This window comes from Sinocyclocheilus grahami, unplaced genomic scaffold (genome assembly GCF_001515645.1).
Source record: "Sinocyclocheilus grahami isolate Dianchi unplaced genomic scaffold, SAMN03320097.WGS_v1.1 scaffold313.1, whole genome shotgun sequence".
Lineage (NCBI taxonomy): Eukaryota > Metazoa > Chordata > Actinopteri > Cypriniformes > Cyprinidae > Sinocyclocheilus > Sinocyclocheilus grahami.
Window position 1 is genome coordinate 643,519 of NW_015505492.1, and position 15,092 is coordinate 658,610.

A 15,092-nucleotide genomic window follows, 5' to 3' on the forward strand; every position below is an offset into this window, starting at 1 on the left:
TACTTCAGAACTGTTCATTTAAAGCTCAGAGGGGTTGCTCTCCGCATAATGTTTATTTTTTTCAGTTGAGGAAGCACACTTTTGTTTCATGGTGCTGGGTAGATGTTGTAATGTCGGCTCTTCATACTTTGTGCAATGCTTTGATCTAACAGCACTGCACTGATCAAATACACTGAATGCATCCAGGCTAATAATCTTTACTTAATTATTCTTTTTTTCTTTTGTAGTCTGAGTGATTGATCAAACATGTCAAAATGTTAATTGCTGTAGAGGTGCTGCGCTCAGTAGGGGTTCAGGAATCACTCTGGAATAATCAGCTCCCTCTGCAATAAAAAGAGGAGAGACATTTTTGCCTTTTTGGAGAGGCAGAAAACTCTCCGATTCCAGCACGTCTTTGCTCTGCTGCATGGTTTCAACTACAATGGGTTTTACTGTTTCATAATGCAGAAGAAATACAATAGTAGTATAAGGGCACACAATTCTTAGAAGCGTTTGACAATTTTTAATTGTTAAAAGTGTGTCAACTTGTACTCTGTATAGCATATTTGACTTCATATACAGTACACAGCCTGTCCTTAATTTGAAACGAAATGAAATAAATAAATGAGAGGAGGGCAACTAAGGAGACACTAACTAGGAGCATTTGCGAAAACCTTTCTTTTCCTAATAAAGAATTAAACTTTCAGGACATAATTATTCATCCATCAATTCCCACGGCTGGAATATTTGAACAGTGTTCCCTCATTTCCATTTTATAATATCATCACTGCTGTATTCACAAATCAAGGATATTTTTCACAAATCAGCAGGAACATTGTGATTTTTTTCAATCATTTTATCCTCCAGATCCACCAGTTAGCCTTCACATAAAAACCTGAAGACATGAAGTGGTAAGATTCATCTTTAATAATGTTGAATTCCACAAATGTAATGAAAACAAATGTACAGTATTTGGTTAATTTAATATGCTGATTTTGCCATTATACAGTATATTTCTGTTATATTTTCCATCTGTCTTCCTATCTTACTGAATACAGTTTATGACGTATTCAGATGTCATTTGTGAATACATTTCATACAATGATGCCATTAACTAATGATAACTCTTATCATTATTCAGTAATTATTCGTTAAGCTTATCAGAACTCTTTGAGAATTCTTAATTTAGTTACTTAACACCATATTGTGTTTCTATTGTTTGTTCACTGAGGAAAGAGTAGGGACAACCTGCATAAATGTTATTATATATTGTATATACAGTAATCTAGCTACTAAAGTTACTAAAATGTACAATGTTTTCACCTTCTTAACATTTTTTTTTTTTGAATCAATTAATCATCATTCATTAACTGTTGGTTAAACTTGTCAGAACCTGCAGAGAGGAGAATTTGCTTTCTTTCTTTATACAAGAAACAGCTTATTACTATTGATGAACAATAACTTTTAGGTTTGTATAAAGGATACAGTTAATCAAATAAGAAACTGATAGAATCTAACAAAATAAATTAACTAGCTGAAAGTTTTAAGGAATTCATAATAATGAATGAAAATACAATTAAAGTATAATGTTATCATTTCAGTCTCTCTGTGATATCTTCTTTGGGATTTAACCCGTAGTGCAGGACGTCCTCTTTAATGGAGGCCCAAGCCATGCGTGGTGTGGTGAAGCTGGCGGCCCAGTCCCCTGTGGAGGACACAACAATAGCTCCTCCGCATCCCTTCACTCTCTCTCCCATGTACTGAAGTGAGGCTTCAGCAGCGGCTGTGGCTGATTTCCCTGCGTTTCACAAAGGAAACACTCAAGTATGTGATACCGTTAGCAGTCAGTTTATCTGGCTGCCATCAGTTGACCATGTATTTTTACAATACTTCGTCAGAAGCATTTCCGGTCAGTGTTGCACAATGTTAACTGCATAAATAAAATGATAGGGATTCTAAAATCTTTAAGGTTAAATAAGGCTGTAAACATCTATTAATATGGCAACACATTGTCAGCCCTTAATACGTTTATTTAGCAAGGATGCATTAAATTGCTCAAAAGTGACAGAATTGTTACCAAGAATCTAGTTCAAATAAATGCCGTTCTTCTCAACTTTCTAGTCATCACAAATGTTTCCACAAAAATATTAAACAGCACAACACTGGTAATAAGAAATGTTTCTGGAGCAGCAAATCAGCATATTAGAATGATTTCTGAAGGATCGTGTGACACTGAAGACTGGAGTAAAGATGCTAAAAATTCAGCTTTGCCCTCACAAATGATCTTTTAAATCATTTTAATATAGAAAACAGGTAGGCCTATTTTAAATTGTAATCATATTTCACAACATCACTGTTTTAATGTATTTTTGATTGGTGAGCATCAAAAACATAAAAACAAAACTTACCAACCCCAAACTTTTAAAAAGTAGGGTACATGTGTTCATTCAACTTCACAACTTTTTCTATTGTGCTTGTATTTTTCTAGTATTTTCCAGCACAACAGAAAAAAAATCAAGAGCATTTGATCTCTGTGTGCCGTATGATGAAATACTGCCCTGACAGCGTATGTGTCCTTAGTGACCCTTTCCAGGTCACACAGTGAACAATATATGTTGCTCTCATGGTTTTCTCATTCTGTCTTAGTATTGCAGTCTTAGTAGCCCAACATAGAAAACAACAAGACAAACACTGCAACAATATAAAATTTTCCCAATTTTTAATAGCATTAGAATTTTTATTATTAATTACAATTGCATTGTGAGTTTGCTTTTTTCTATACGGATGTACTGTGTTTAGTTGTAATGTCTATTTGTAATTCTCTTTCATCCATCTCTTTGTGTCCTGTTTCTTGTTCTTCAGAGCAGTGAATTCATTTTCTTGCTTTAACTGGGGACACACGGGCCTCTAGCCAACTATTAAAGCTTTTATGTTCATCATATTTATTAATATTATAAGTAGTGCCAATGGTACCAATAACTTGCAGTGTTAATAAAAATATTTTTTAAACCCCAAATTAATTGATCACACTAATCAACAATACATAAATGTTAAACAAATGGTTGAGACCCTAATGGCAAGCCCAATAATTGATAAAATAATGAACTGGTATATAAAAACAGAATGGTTGTGCTTGCAGCATCACTGCCACAGAATGCCAAAGCAAACAATAGGCTGCTGACCCTTCACACTCTTTCCTCAGACAAAAACACTCCTCATTATCATCTGCCTACTGTGGCAGCACATCCGATCCTTCTTGCCTCTCTCTCTCTCACACACACACACACACACACACACACACCCACCAACCAATTAAAATGACTGGCAACAGCAGCATCCGATTTTTGTGCGGTTTGACATTCATTCTGCTTGGTTATACAAAATCTGATAATAATAGCAATTTAGCTTTGATTGAATAATTGTCTTTTTATGTAATTTGTAATTCTGTGATATTGATTAACCTGACCGGACTTTGAAAAATAAGGATTATATTTATTGTAAGAATTATAATTGGCATCAGCATGACATGCCACACTCTGTTTTACACCTGTTTTAATTTGAATTTGTATCATTCTTATATAATGCATGCAGCTTTTATGACCTCTCTCTTGATATGGAGATATTTATACTGTAAATTAATTGATCACACTTCAGGACCAATTCAAATATGATTAAATAGTGAAAATAGTGAAGATAAGGACCTAAAATATACATGTTCTCTTATACATTAATATTAATGTTAATCTAAAAATCTGTAGAAAACAGTAATTTTATACATCATCTAACTAAATGAACAAATACATACTGTTCTGGGGTCTGTGTGATTTTGATATTATTTTTTAAAATTATTTTAAAGAAGTCTTTTGTTCACCAAGGCTGCAATTATTTAATTAACAAGAACGTAAAAAATATTGTGAAATATTACAATTTAAAATAACTATTTTCTTTTCCAATATATTTTAAAATGTAATTTATTCCTGTGGTGGCAAAACTGCATTTTCAGCAGTCATTACTCCAGTCTTCAGTGTCACATGATCCTTTAGAAATCATTCTAATATGCTAATCTGCTGCTCAAGAAACATTTCTTATTATTATCAATGTTAAAAACAGTTGTGCTACTTAATATTTTTGTGGAAACCATGACACATTTGGATTCATTTATGAATAGACGATTAAAAACATTTATTTGAAACTGATTTTTTTGTTTGTTTTGTAACAGTATGTCTTTGCCATTACTTTTATTCAATGTAATGCATCCTTGCTGTATGAAAGTATTCATTTGGTTTAAAAAAATCTTCCAAACTTTTGAAAGGTACCTTTTAAAAATAAATAAATAAATCCATTAAAAAACAAAAATTCATTAAGCAAGCAAATATGGACACTTTTGTTCCCTTAAATGTAAACGAGTGTGCATGCACACTCACACACTCATCAGGATTAGTGTAAAAGTCTCATACCTTGCTCCATCTGAAAGAGGATTAATCTGGCTAAGGTGACTTTGAGAATAGACTCTCCGTGACCAGTACAGGAGACCGCGCCACTTCTATTGTCTGCATATCCACCAGATCCTTATCGCACAGGAAAAGACAGCAGCACAGGCAGAGTGGATGAGACGTTAATGTGTGTTGCCTCGGGAGAAAACACTCTGACAATTGAGTATTGATCAGAGCTGACACCTTCAAACCGAAATGGCTCATTCAACCGAGGCACTGCTTCAAAATGAATGTTGGTGTGACACTGAGATTATCTCTGTCCTCTATCTCTGATCCGACTCACCTATAATAGGAGAATCTCCGACTCTTCCCACCATTTTGTTTCTGATTCCTCCGGTGGATGTAGCGCACGCCACATTACCCAAAGAGTCCAGAGCCACTGCTCCGACCGTATCATGGCCCCTGTAATTATGGAAAAAAAAGTTCTATAACCTTGAATAATAAAGATTAGCGCTGAGATTTTTTTTCCACCTCAGATCTGTAATTTTATGGTCTCAGACATGGTATTTTCAAAAGGTGCTTTGAAGAGGCAGCATTATTATTCATCACACTCAGAGATGTGCTTCTAGCTTAGTTCCTCTTCATCAGACAGACTTTTGCCCCGGAATTCAACTTAATACGCTGCAGTCATAATCTACTGGATAAAAGCCTCAAACTCCCTTCCAAATATAGCCTCTGTGCAATTACTTTTGTTTCCTATGTGATTCTCAGTCCAAAAAAATGCATGTTGCACTGTTCTGGTGATGTTTGAAAGGGATGGTGCTAATGACAACCTCACAGATGCTTTTAAGAGTGCCAGCACACCCAAAATTGACTCATCTTCATCTGCCTTTCAACAAAGCAAGAGAGCGAGAATAAGTGCCCTTCGCCACTCTGAATCACAGCCGCTAGTCTAGCAAAGTACACTCAGAGAGATTGCAGGGAAAGTGTTGTATCAGTTGTGATATTTCTGTAGACACACATGAAAAAGTATGGATTGTTCTTCAAAAAAACAAAAAAAAACAAATCACAGTTCTTATGATGCGCACATAAGTCTTCCCTGCCAGTTCACTTGAAAGGAAATAGAATAGAGAGCAGAATGTGGGATGAACAGAGACCATAGTATTTCACAGGCTTCATATCCCATGAAACTCTGATTAAGGCAGCAGTGCTGTGGAAAACAAGCATGTGTTATGAGTTTGAAGCGGCACGGAGGACAATGGTTCAAGGTGAAATTAAAGAAAACAGCCTCCATGTCATTCTCCCAGAAATGGGAGAGCAAACGTGGTCCTTGTGGAGAATATTTGTCTGAAGCAGCTGGCGAAGAATCACTTGTCAGGTTCCAGATTTAAGGCATCAATCATTTTTGGCAGGCGCTTGATTGCTCTTTTAAATCACCGGCGATGCCTGGATCTTGCTCATCGGTTTAGGTGAAAACAGCTTTTAAAAGCATCTTGACGGTGGACTGTATTTCACACTTCAAAGTGATCACAGAGTTTTGCAGTAAATCTTCACACATCCATAAACAGCCTAATGAAGTGTGCAGATATTGGAATAGAAGTTTAGAGTTCTCATTAAGAAGAACAGGTGGTTGCCTTAACTTTTTGTTGTAAATGTATTTTCTACATACTAATCGCAAAAACTAAATGACAGTATGCATTTAAAGCAGATGTATACGGAAGCTTGTTTCTACCTGAAAGTAAAAAATAAAAATGGTAATTGTGAGATGAAGTTTAAAATGCGAAAAAAGTCTCACACTGTGAGACAGTCATGCTGTTATGATATAGTCACAATGTGATTTGAAAAGTCATATTGTGAGTTATAAAACCACAGTTCAAATATCCAGTCATATTGCAAAACATAAAATCACATTGTGAAATAAAAATTCACATTGTGAAATTTGACAAACAAAGTTGCAATTGAGCAAATTAAAGTCACATAGCATGAAATACTGTATATAGTTACAGTTAATTTTTTTAAAATTCTGAGATAGAAAAGGGCTTCCATTTACTGTATTAGTGTCAGTTTTTCAATATTAAAAATCGTTTTCCTATTCTATCTTAATATTCATAGACAGCAGCAAGTAAGCCATTTGTAGGCTGATTCATTTTTCAGGCCTATTCATTTTTTCCCATTATGATTTAAAAAAAGTCTTTGTTAAAGAGTTAGAAACCATGAACTAGCTATGAGGTGAATCAAAACATTATGAACTTTGATGTGAAAGGTACAAGACTGCATACTTAGCTTTGATGAAGAAAAGAACTACCATCCCATGAAGCATTGCAAATGACAAAATAAAAATGATGGATAAAGATAACTCTTGATTTAAACATGTTGATTGTGTATATAGAAGCAAGTTTTACATTTATTGCAAAACATGCTTATACATACAAATATATAAGTATTTAAAAGTGTAGGGAGTCTGCCTCTATTATGTAATTCTCAGTGCTTTATGGAAGTGGGCAGGTGTTAAAGAATTATTTTAGGGCATTTTGACAGTTTTAATTATCTATTGGTGGTGTACATTTCTTTGCAGAATCATGGGTAATGCAGTTTTTACCAGGAATTCCATCATTGAACACAATTATTTAAAAATAAATAAATTTAAATATTGCAGAATGATGGCTTCAATAAAAGCATTTCTGTCAGGACCACTATTGTCAAATATGATTTGACAGTGTGGACTGGCAGTATGGTTCTGTTCTAGGCAAAACCTCAGAGCCTAGCATTGATAAGAGCAGGGAGAGCAGCAATAACCTCCGATATCATTAATGCTCTTAATGACAATTTAATGTAACAATATAATTTGGGATAAAAGGATCGGACTCAACTAGGAATGTTGAATGTCAAGTCCTGACTGTGGATGAAAGGAGGAGCTGGGGATGGAGGAGGGTAATAAGCTCCTGAGCTGCTGAATAATACTGAATGAACCTTATATAAGGAAGTAATATAGGCATCAAATTTCTATAGGTAGACATGGATTAGTTAAGAGTCAGCTGATGCGAGCTTGACTGACGTGACCTGCCAGAACTAACGCTTGATATATATAATTGATTAACAACCTCGTAGCACACATTAAGTCTAGGATAGGCAAGTTTTCATTGAAGTGTAAAAAGTAAATAGAATTTTCATTTTTTTAACTCTACCATTGCTCTCTATTCTATTTTTTCATATATACTTTTTTCAAACTGTATTTTGATCCTGAATAGTGGTATCCATATTTATTACATGACTGAGATTTATCCAATACTTAAATCTGTTTTGATCAATATGCTGTGAATGGGAAGTACTGGCACATCGGTGACTGTTGTATTATAAAAGCGTGGTCAGACCAGAAGGGCAGAGGTAGGCCATGTAATCACCTAAATAAAGGTGGAGGGTAATTGAGTTCTAGGGCCTGTGTGTTAAAAAGCGCAGTGATGGTAGTACAGGGCGAGCAGAGGGAGGCTATCAATAATGAAGCCACAGCGGGGCGGGATGAAAGGCAGTAGCTCAGCCAACTGTCACTTAGCACCTCCACAGCACTCTTTTTACAGACTCCCTCAGGGGCTGAGGTTACACCCTGCCATGGCCCTGACTCCACTACTACTCAACACTCAGCCTGGGGAAGTGGAGGTGGCAGGTAAGGCTGCTTTGCTGGAGCCCACACAGCTCTAACTGCACTGCCTAAGTCCTCAGGGAATGACCTGAGTTCTGTGCAGGCCAGCACGTCAATATGCTGCCATTCTCAGCCCATTGCCTCAATGCCAAGAAAAGACACTTTTAAAACTCTAGATTTTCATCCTTTAGTTTTTTCATGATAGTTGAAAGAGAAATTATTCAAGCAACACCAAATGCTTTCCCTGCAAGCACACAAAACATATTCCAAAGATGCTGTTGACAATTTACTTCAACAGTACAGTCGTCAAAATCAGTGTCTGAAATGAAATATGTCAAGAAATTTACCCACCATTGTGCGTTGAAGAATTTTTCAACTCCGACAGGATAGCTACTGCTTTGTTCCCAGTCTTTACGTTCCAGCTCAGTCACCAAATCATCAGCTACTGGAATACCAATGCGCTCCGCAAACATGCTCGCTCCTCTATCTGTCAACATGACATGATCTGTCTGAGTAAAAACCACAAAAAAGGGTTTATTAGAGATGATTAGTAGTCTAAATGTTTACTCTATCCAGTCTGACATCATGTGTCACCCCGTTTCCGGGTCCAAACACTCCTTCAGATCACAAAAGCAAACAAGAAATGGTGCTAGTATTCACTAATGGTGTGCTACCACTACAGAAAAATCGTGATCTTAACTTTCATGTTGAAATCTCAGTCGAACAGACAGTGATTTATTTTTTTCATCAGTTGTTAAAATATTGGTGTCTTGGACGCCAGTAGTGTACATCATGAGTTTCTAAAAGTTTGTTCTCATAAACAGCTGTTGAGACAGTATTCTCACTTGAAACAGAGTAGACAGCTTGAACCCGGAAACAGTATTTGATATGTCATGACTTGGCAAGCAAATTACATACTAGCTTGTTTCAAGCTATGGTTTCCCTTTAAAATGTCATGTTTTAAGTATGACATTTTTGTTTCTGAACAGAACCTGAAAGTCTTGTCATGTAATGTCAACCACAAACCTTACTCATAAATGAAAAATTCAGTTGACTACAGTATAATTGAGTATAAAAATCCATTTGATATTCCAGAGGGAACCCAAGGCGAATTACCCTCAGGGTTGGTCTACAAAACATCTTTATAGCAAATGTACTGCAGTGCCTTTATACAGATGATGCAAATTGAGATGGGCCCTTAGGCCTTGTTTGACAGGTTTACAGTCTTAAATTGTTAAATGTCTTACATGGTTAGTTCTTTGTTCTGACTAAATCAGTATCTGTTGCATTCTGATTCCCTTGGATGTGCTGTGTTATATCTTCCACATAAACACTCCAACAAAAATAAATTATTTTCATATTTACTGTCCACATCTCCATGTGGAACTGCTATTATTTATTGAGACAATACTCTGCTGTCTAAAGTTTTATTTCTCTGTGTGACTTTCTGTACATCTCAATGGATTAAACCATAACTCTGGCTTAGGAAACTTTTAAATATTAACGTGGTTATTAATGTCATATTTCTTTGTCAAATACTGTGCATTTTAGATTGCAAAGCAAGAGCATGAGGTCAGTGAAGCTTGATCGCAGCATTGATCAAGACTTGATGAATTTTTAATACTGGCTATTAAATAGATCTGCCAATCCACTGTAAGGCCAAGGTCTTTTGGGGCAGTCAAGACAGGTGCTGCAATTAATCAATTATCATGTATTCTCTGGGTTTTGTTTCCTCCATGTCCAACGCCTCGCAAGGTGAACTTTGGTGAAAGGGAAAATGTTAATGTCTTTGACATATATTATATATCTACTACTGCATTCATATAACAGCAGCTGAGAGATTATGACCACGGCTATGTAAATATTAATAATTATTTTTCTCTGTGTGGTTATTTTTTAAGCCTGATGCTGTTAGTTAATGGTGTAATGGTATACAGAAAATAATTCTACCTCCAGACAAATATCACAGAGGTTACTGTATACAGGCGTCGTTGTAGAAAAAGGTGCGTTGCTAAAGGCCTATTCACACCCAGAATGATATACTATAACATTAACTTTAACTATTACGTTTTAATAATCGTTATTCTGTGAGAATAAGGAAGTCCAAACCACAGCTATAACGATAATGAGAAGAACAACATCGTTGGAGTCACTTTCTGAATGGTTTGTTTCCAGCTGAAGAAAGATAAAAACAGCCAATCAGAATCCACCCAATTTAAAGAGGTTGAGCATTTAAAGCAGCAGATTACATAACTATAGTTGTTTATTAAAAACAACGTTATAGGCTGATGTTGTGGATGCTAGTAATCATTATTAATGTAGTTATCTTGGTGTCAATGGGCCTTAATACAACTAAATGTGAACTGCCCTTAAAATAACTGATAAAGGTATCTTGAGCAGATCTCTTTTATGTAGGCTGTTTGCTGTTAAAATATGCCTGTTGATGTGGTCAGGATTGAATGTGCAGGATTTGATTTGATTTTGTTGTTGTAATGTGATATTGTAAGACTGAATGACTCTTTCGATCTTGCCATGATGAACTGATGCTACTGTGTTGCAGATTCACAAATTTTTGTTTATTTCATTCATTATTTTACTTTTTTTAATTTTGCTGAAAAGCCTTTAATATATTGTTTAAATGCAGGTTTTGTTGTGATAACTAACTTAGGCTGCGTTTACACGCGACCTGTATCCAGATGTTGTCCACATACACATTGAAAAGACAAGTGTAAACGCGCTTCTGATCGGAATGTTATCCAATCAGCGTGTCCTGGTCCAGAGCTAGTCCAGGACGCATTGTGATCGGATCTCTGTGTAACGTCTCTGATGGTCCAGCCATCGTGTCTGCATTCGCAGGTCGACATCACGCAAAACACCACCCCCTCTGTCCCGAACTGTCAGAAGAACAGAGCGCTAGTGAGACTTTTGATTTGTAAAATGTCCCGCGACTGAAAATTGTTTTCAAAAGAAAACCCACCACTTCAGGTCGACTTTGCACCGCAGAGTGCAAATCCTGGAAAATCCTGAATCTAAGGTGTCATATAATTTCACCTTTGAAGTCAATGCCATGGCTTTTTTGGTCATTTAATCTAAGAATTAAAAAAATGGGTATATCCACCCAATTCTGGGTTTTACAATAAATCTTCAAAGTGATCCACATAGACCTCCTTGATAAGCACAGGTATCAAGAACTAGGTCTTTCCTCATTTTCTTATCCAGTGTGAATGTCAGTTTTAGATATAAATCTATACTGGACATATTTTATAGCAACCATGTGACTCTTATAATGGGAAATTACTGAGTCACACAAGTCTTTATTGGAAAATGAAATGAAATAAGCCTTTATGATTGAAGAAAGGATGTTGAATTTGGATTTATGTATTGCAGTGTCATATCTAAAATAGACAGAATTTTGTCGGAAATTAAATTTCTGTATCACATCCCCTATATTAAAAAAATCCCGTTCAGTTATATATTTGCTTAGCGAGTAATGGCTTGAATTAAACGGGGTACATATTCACCGAAGAGAACTCTATTCCCCCAATTTTTTTAATTCTGAAGCTATTTGAGAAGAAAAGTATACCTTTTCCATTACAGCACGAGCAAGACTAACAGGGTTAGCGATGTTTCTCACAGAGGCCACAGCTCCAGTGGCAAGTGTTTCCCCATCCATGATGATACTGTCCAGCTCCACCTCTCCATTAATATTCAGCACTGCACCATGACCTACGCAAGAAAGATTCCACATGTGTACAAAGTCCACATGTGTACAAAGATGTCACATTTCATATGACACTTCACGTAAAAAGTGATAGACAGACAGACAGACAGACCTTCAATGTTAGGGTTGAACCAATCCATAATTATAATTTTAGAAAAACTAATTAAAACTAAACTAATTTGGCTGTAACAAATTAGAGTATTTTTTAAAGTTGTTCCGAAGCACAATTTTTTTCATTGTATATAGAAGGACGGACAGACAGACATATAGGTTCTGGAGTAATACACTCACACAGATATCTCATTCTTATCTCTGTCGTGACACCCTGACATACTCCAGACTGTTATCCACTCTGATGTCTACCTCTTAAAACTCCAAACAGGATTGCATTAGTCATCTATTGATCAGTCAGTGCCTCTGGCTTCCCCAGTGTATAAAATGATCCTGATGAGGCACTGAATGTGCAGCTCTGATATGAGGAGGATTAGCCATTTCACTTATGGTGGCAGTTAGCCATCGCAAATGAGATTGGCACCGACAGGCTGGGTGTGTTAATGAAGTGTCTTGTTTTACCCTGCTTTCCTCCTTGTGATCTGATAATTATTTGCGAACCTCTCACCTTACTCTCAAGATGGTCATTAAGTGTCATGGGTGTGAGCTGAAATACTGTCCCACTCAGAGCTTAGATGAACTACTGAATCTGCACTTCCTCTGCTTTAAATCTTTAATAGCAAAAGTCAAGGTCAAAGAGCAAAAATGTATATTAAAATATTTAAAATAAATAATATCAGTATATACGGTATATGTATTATACCTGCATCAAAAGTTGGGTCATCTTCCAAAGACCTCACAGCTTTTTCTACAGCGTCAATTGCACTCCCACCATTCTTAAGGACAGCATCGCCTGCCCACGCAGCATTCTTGACTCCAGCCACGGATGCTTTGGCTAACATGTCCGGGATGGCCCACGCTCCACCATGCACCACAATCACAGTCTTCATCCTCGGTCTTCCTCTAGCCCTGAGGAAACAAATGTGCGTGTGCTGTCAGGAGGGAGGATATTACTGAGAGCTAGCACATTTTAATATATTGCCCTTGGACTGTACTGAGCTGTGTAATTTATTCAGATGAACACTGACAGAGTGGGTAAATGCAACTTTCACAGCTCATCTCAATGAGAAGGCTGTCTGGGGTTGTTTACAGGAAGCAGGTTTTCAGGCTCCTGTCATGTTTACTCAAGCTCCATTAAAGTGAGGGCTTGAGAGATGAAAGGAGCAATTCCATTTGGTTTACCTGAAACAACTTTCATATGTTTTGCTAACCAGAAGCATGCCATGACTAAATGAAGACCACTACAAAAATGTACCAAGGTAACCAGGGTCTTGACCAATATGCTGTTGTTTTTATAGTTTCTACAATAAAGCTGTCACAACCATAAATGTTATTAAAAAGAAAGTAAACATGCACAAAGATTCTGAATGCTTTGCTACTTCTACAGTTTGAAGGAAATTCAATTTTCACTTCACAATTATAGCAGCAGCAGACTAGAGTTACTTTTTTAATGATTAGATTACTTAATATTCACATAATTGTGGCAAATTATTCAAAATTCATTGATTCTCCCTAATTCTTTTTTTATCTTTTAAAGTTATGCTTTCTAATAGGCTACTGCTTAGACTGTGTTCAGAAAACAGACAAATTACTAGAAACCCGGTAGAAATGACAATATTTTACAGTGTGCTTTTCCATTTTAGCGGAAAATGCTGGTAAGTCACTTACAAGATATTTATGTGATTTTTGTTATGCGTGTTATTATCGTCATGGTAAATAGGCCTACACGAGTTTATGTGCGCCAATGACCATATCTTGACTCGAGCCCGACCAGAAAGTTTTACTTTTTTGTACTTAAACATAACATATACACATTTGCCTGATATAACACTATATAGATATTTGCCAGATGAAAAAGCCTATGCAGCAGCATATTTTAGTTCTATTAAAATTAGCTGGACTGCAAAACGAAACAGAAACTGAGAGAGACGCTTTATTGATCAACAAATTAAAAAGAAAATAAGAATATGACATTGAGAAAATACTTGTGGACTTTGGTAAACGATAAGGACATTTGTAACTGTGCTCCAGTCATATGGAAACTGGACTGTCAGCGTATTGGCAATGGTCTAGAAACGGCACGTGCTTATACAATGTCTTGCAAAGGCAAAGAGCTGGGTTGATAAAACAAATTAAATTAGGTCTCTCACACTATGATCTTTCCTGTGACAGACGGGTTTTTCCTCAACTTTGTGAAAAATAATTAAAAAACGATCCAGAGTCACTTTTTCAGTTTAACTGTATAAGCAGTTGCTGTGGTTCACCTTTGTAGGGCAGTAGCCCTATTAGCTAAACGCACTAGTTATATCATACTTTAGTTTAACTTTACACAAAGGGTTCATTCAATTCATTGATTAGTGCGACCGTGAATCAGTCAAATCTAGCACTTTAACTTGACCAAACAAAATAGAACAAACGTCAATGTTCATTATTGCCATGCCATTACTTTAAAGTTCAACAATTATTGTCTTTAAAACATTATAAAAAAAAACTTACAACAAAGTTTTAAACCGGTAAACCGTTAGGCTACATAATAACAATAGACCGGAACTAGCCAGTGTTAATTCATATACATGACCAGTCTCTTTTCCCTAATTACTACGAACACTTAAATATTAAATTAAATGTGTACTCACTGTTTTCTGGATTAAGCAAAATCTTCACTGGCTGCAAGCCCTTTGCCGTATCTGTTCTTAGGAGGACCAAGTAGATTTTTAACCTAGAACGTTATCTGCCTGTCTTTTATTGTGTTGTTGTGTTGCATAATATTCTGGACAAAAGCCAAGTCTGGTCTGGGACTTCTAATGAAGGGCTGATGTAAAATATTGACCTACTATACAGTATATTGCTAATTCACAAATTTCTTTTGCACATTGTCGTAGACTCAAGCAGGGCAGAAGTTTGAAAAGTTGGAAGGAACATTTCAAAGTTGTTAACATATTGCAAGTAGGCATGAAACCCAGATCTTACACATTTTAAAAATAACCAGTGATTAAAACAATGAGTTACAGGACCTTGGTAATATTCAAACCGTTGATGTTAAGAAAATGCAGAGGAGTTGAACGAAGTCTGGTAGGGAAAAATAACATTATTACTGTATATATTTTCTGTCCTGAGATCTAGTCCATCAGGAAACATTCCATTTTGGTGTGATATTCAAGTGGTCAAATTTATATACAGTGGGTACGGAAAGTATTCAGACCCCCTTAAA

General features: G+C 36.2%; 1 protein-coding gene across 1 annotated transcript; it reads right to left on the minus strand.

Annotated features, from left to right (window-relative positions):
* Positions 1–1,571: 1,571 nt before the first annotated feature.
* On the minus strand, positions 1,572–14,608 carry LOC107601805 (isoaspartyl peptidase/L-asparaginase). The gene is made up of 7 exons (XM_016294098.1): positions 14,518–14,608; positions 12,585–12,790; positions 11,633–11,775; positions 8,401–8,558; positions 4,756–4,874; positions 4,437–4,547; positions 1,572–1,777 (listed from the first exon to the last, which is right to left on the minus strand). Exons 2-7 carry the CDS (start codon positions 12,769–12,771, stop codon positions 1,572–1,574), a joined length of 924 nt encoding a protein of 307 aa, XP_016149584.1. The 5' UTR covers positions 12,772–12,790; positions 14,518–14,608.
* Between the last annotated feature and the right edge of the window lie 484 nt (positions 14,609–15,092).

What these genes read in the sequence shown, in the direction of transcription:
- LOC107601805 (XM_016294098.1), bottom strand. Translation starts at nt 12,771, where the DNA reads ATGAAGACTGTGATTGTGGTGCATGGTGGAGCGTGGGCCATCCCGGAC. An exon ending in TGACCCAACTTTTGATGCAG is followed by an intron (nt 11,776 to 12,584) that starts GTATAATACATA and finishes TTTCTTGCGTAG; the next exon opens with GTCATGGTGCAGTGCTGAAT. An exon ending in AAATTCTTCAACGCACAATG is followed by an intron (nt 4,875 to 8,400) that starts GTGGGTAAATTT and finishes CCATAATTACAG; the next exon opens with GGGCCATGATACGGTCGGAG.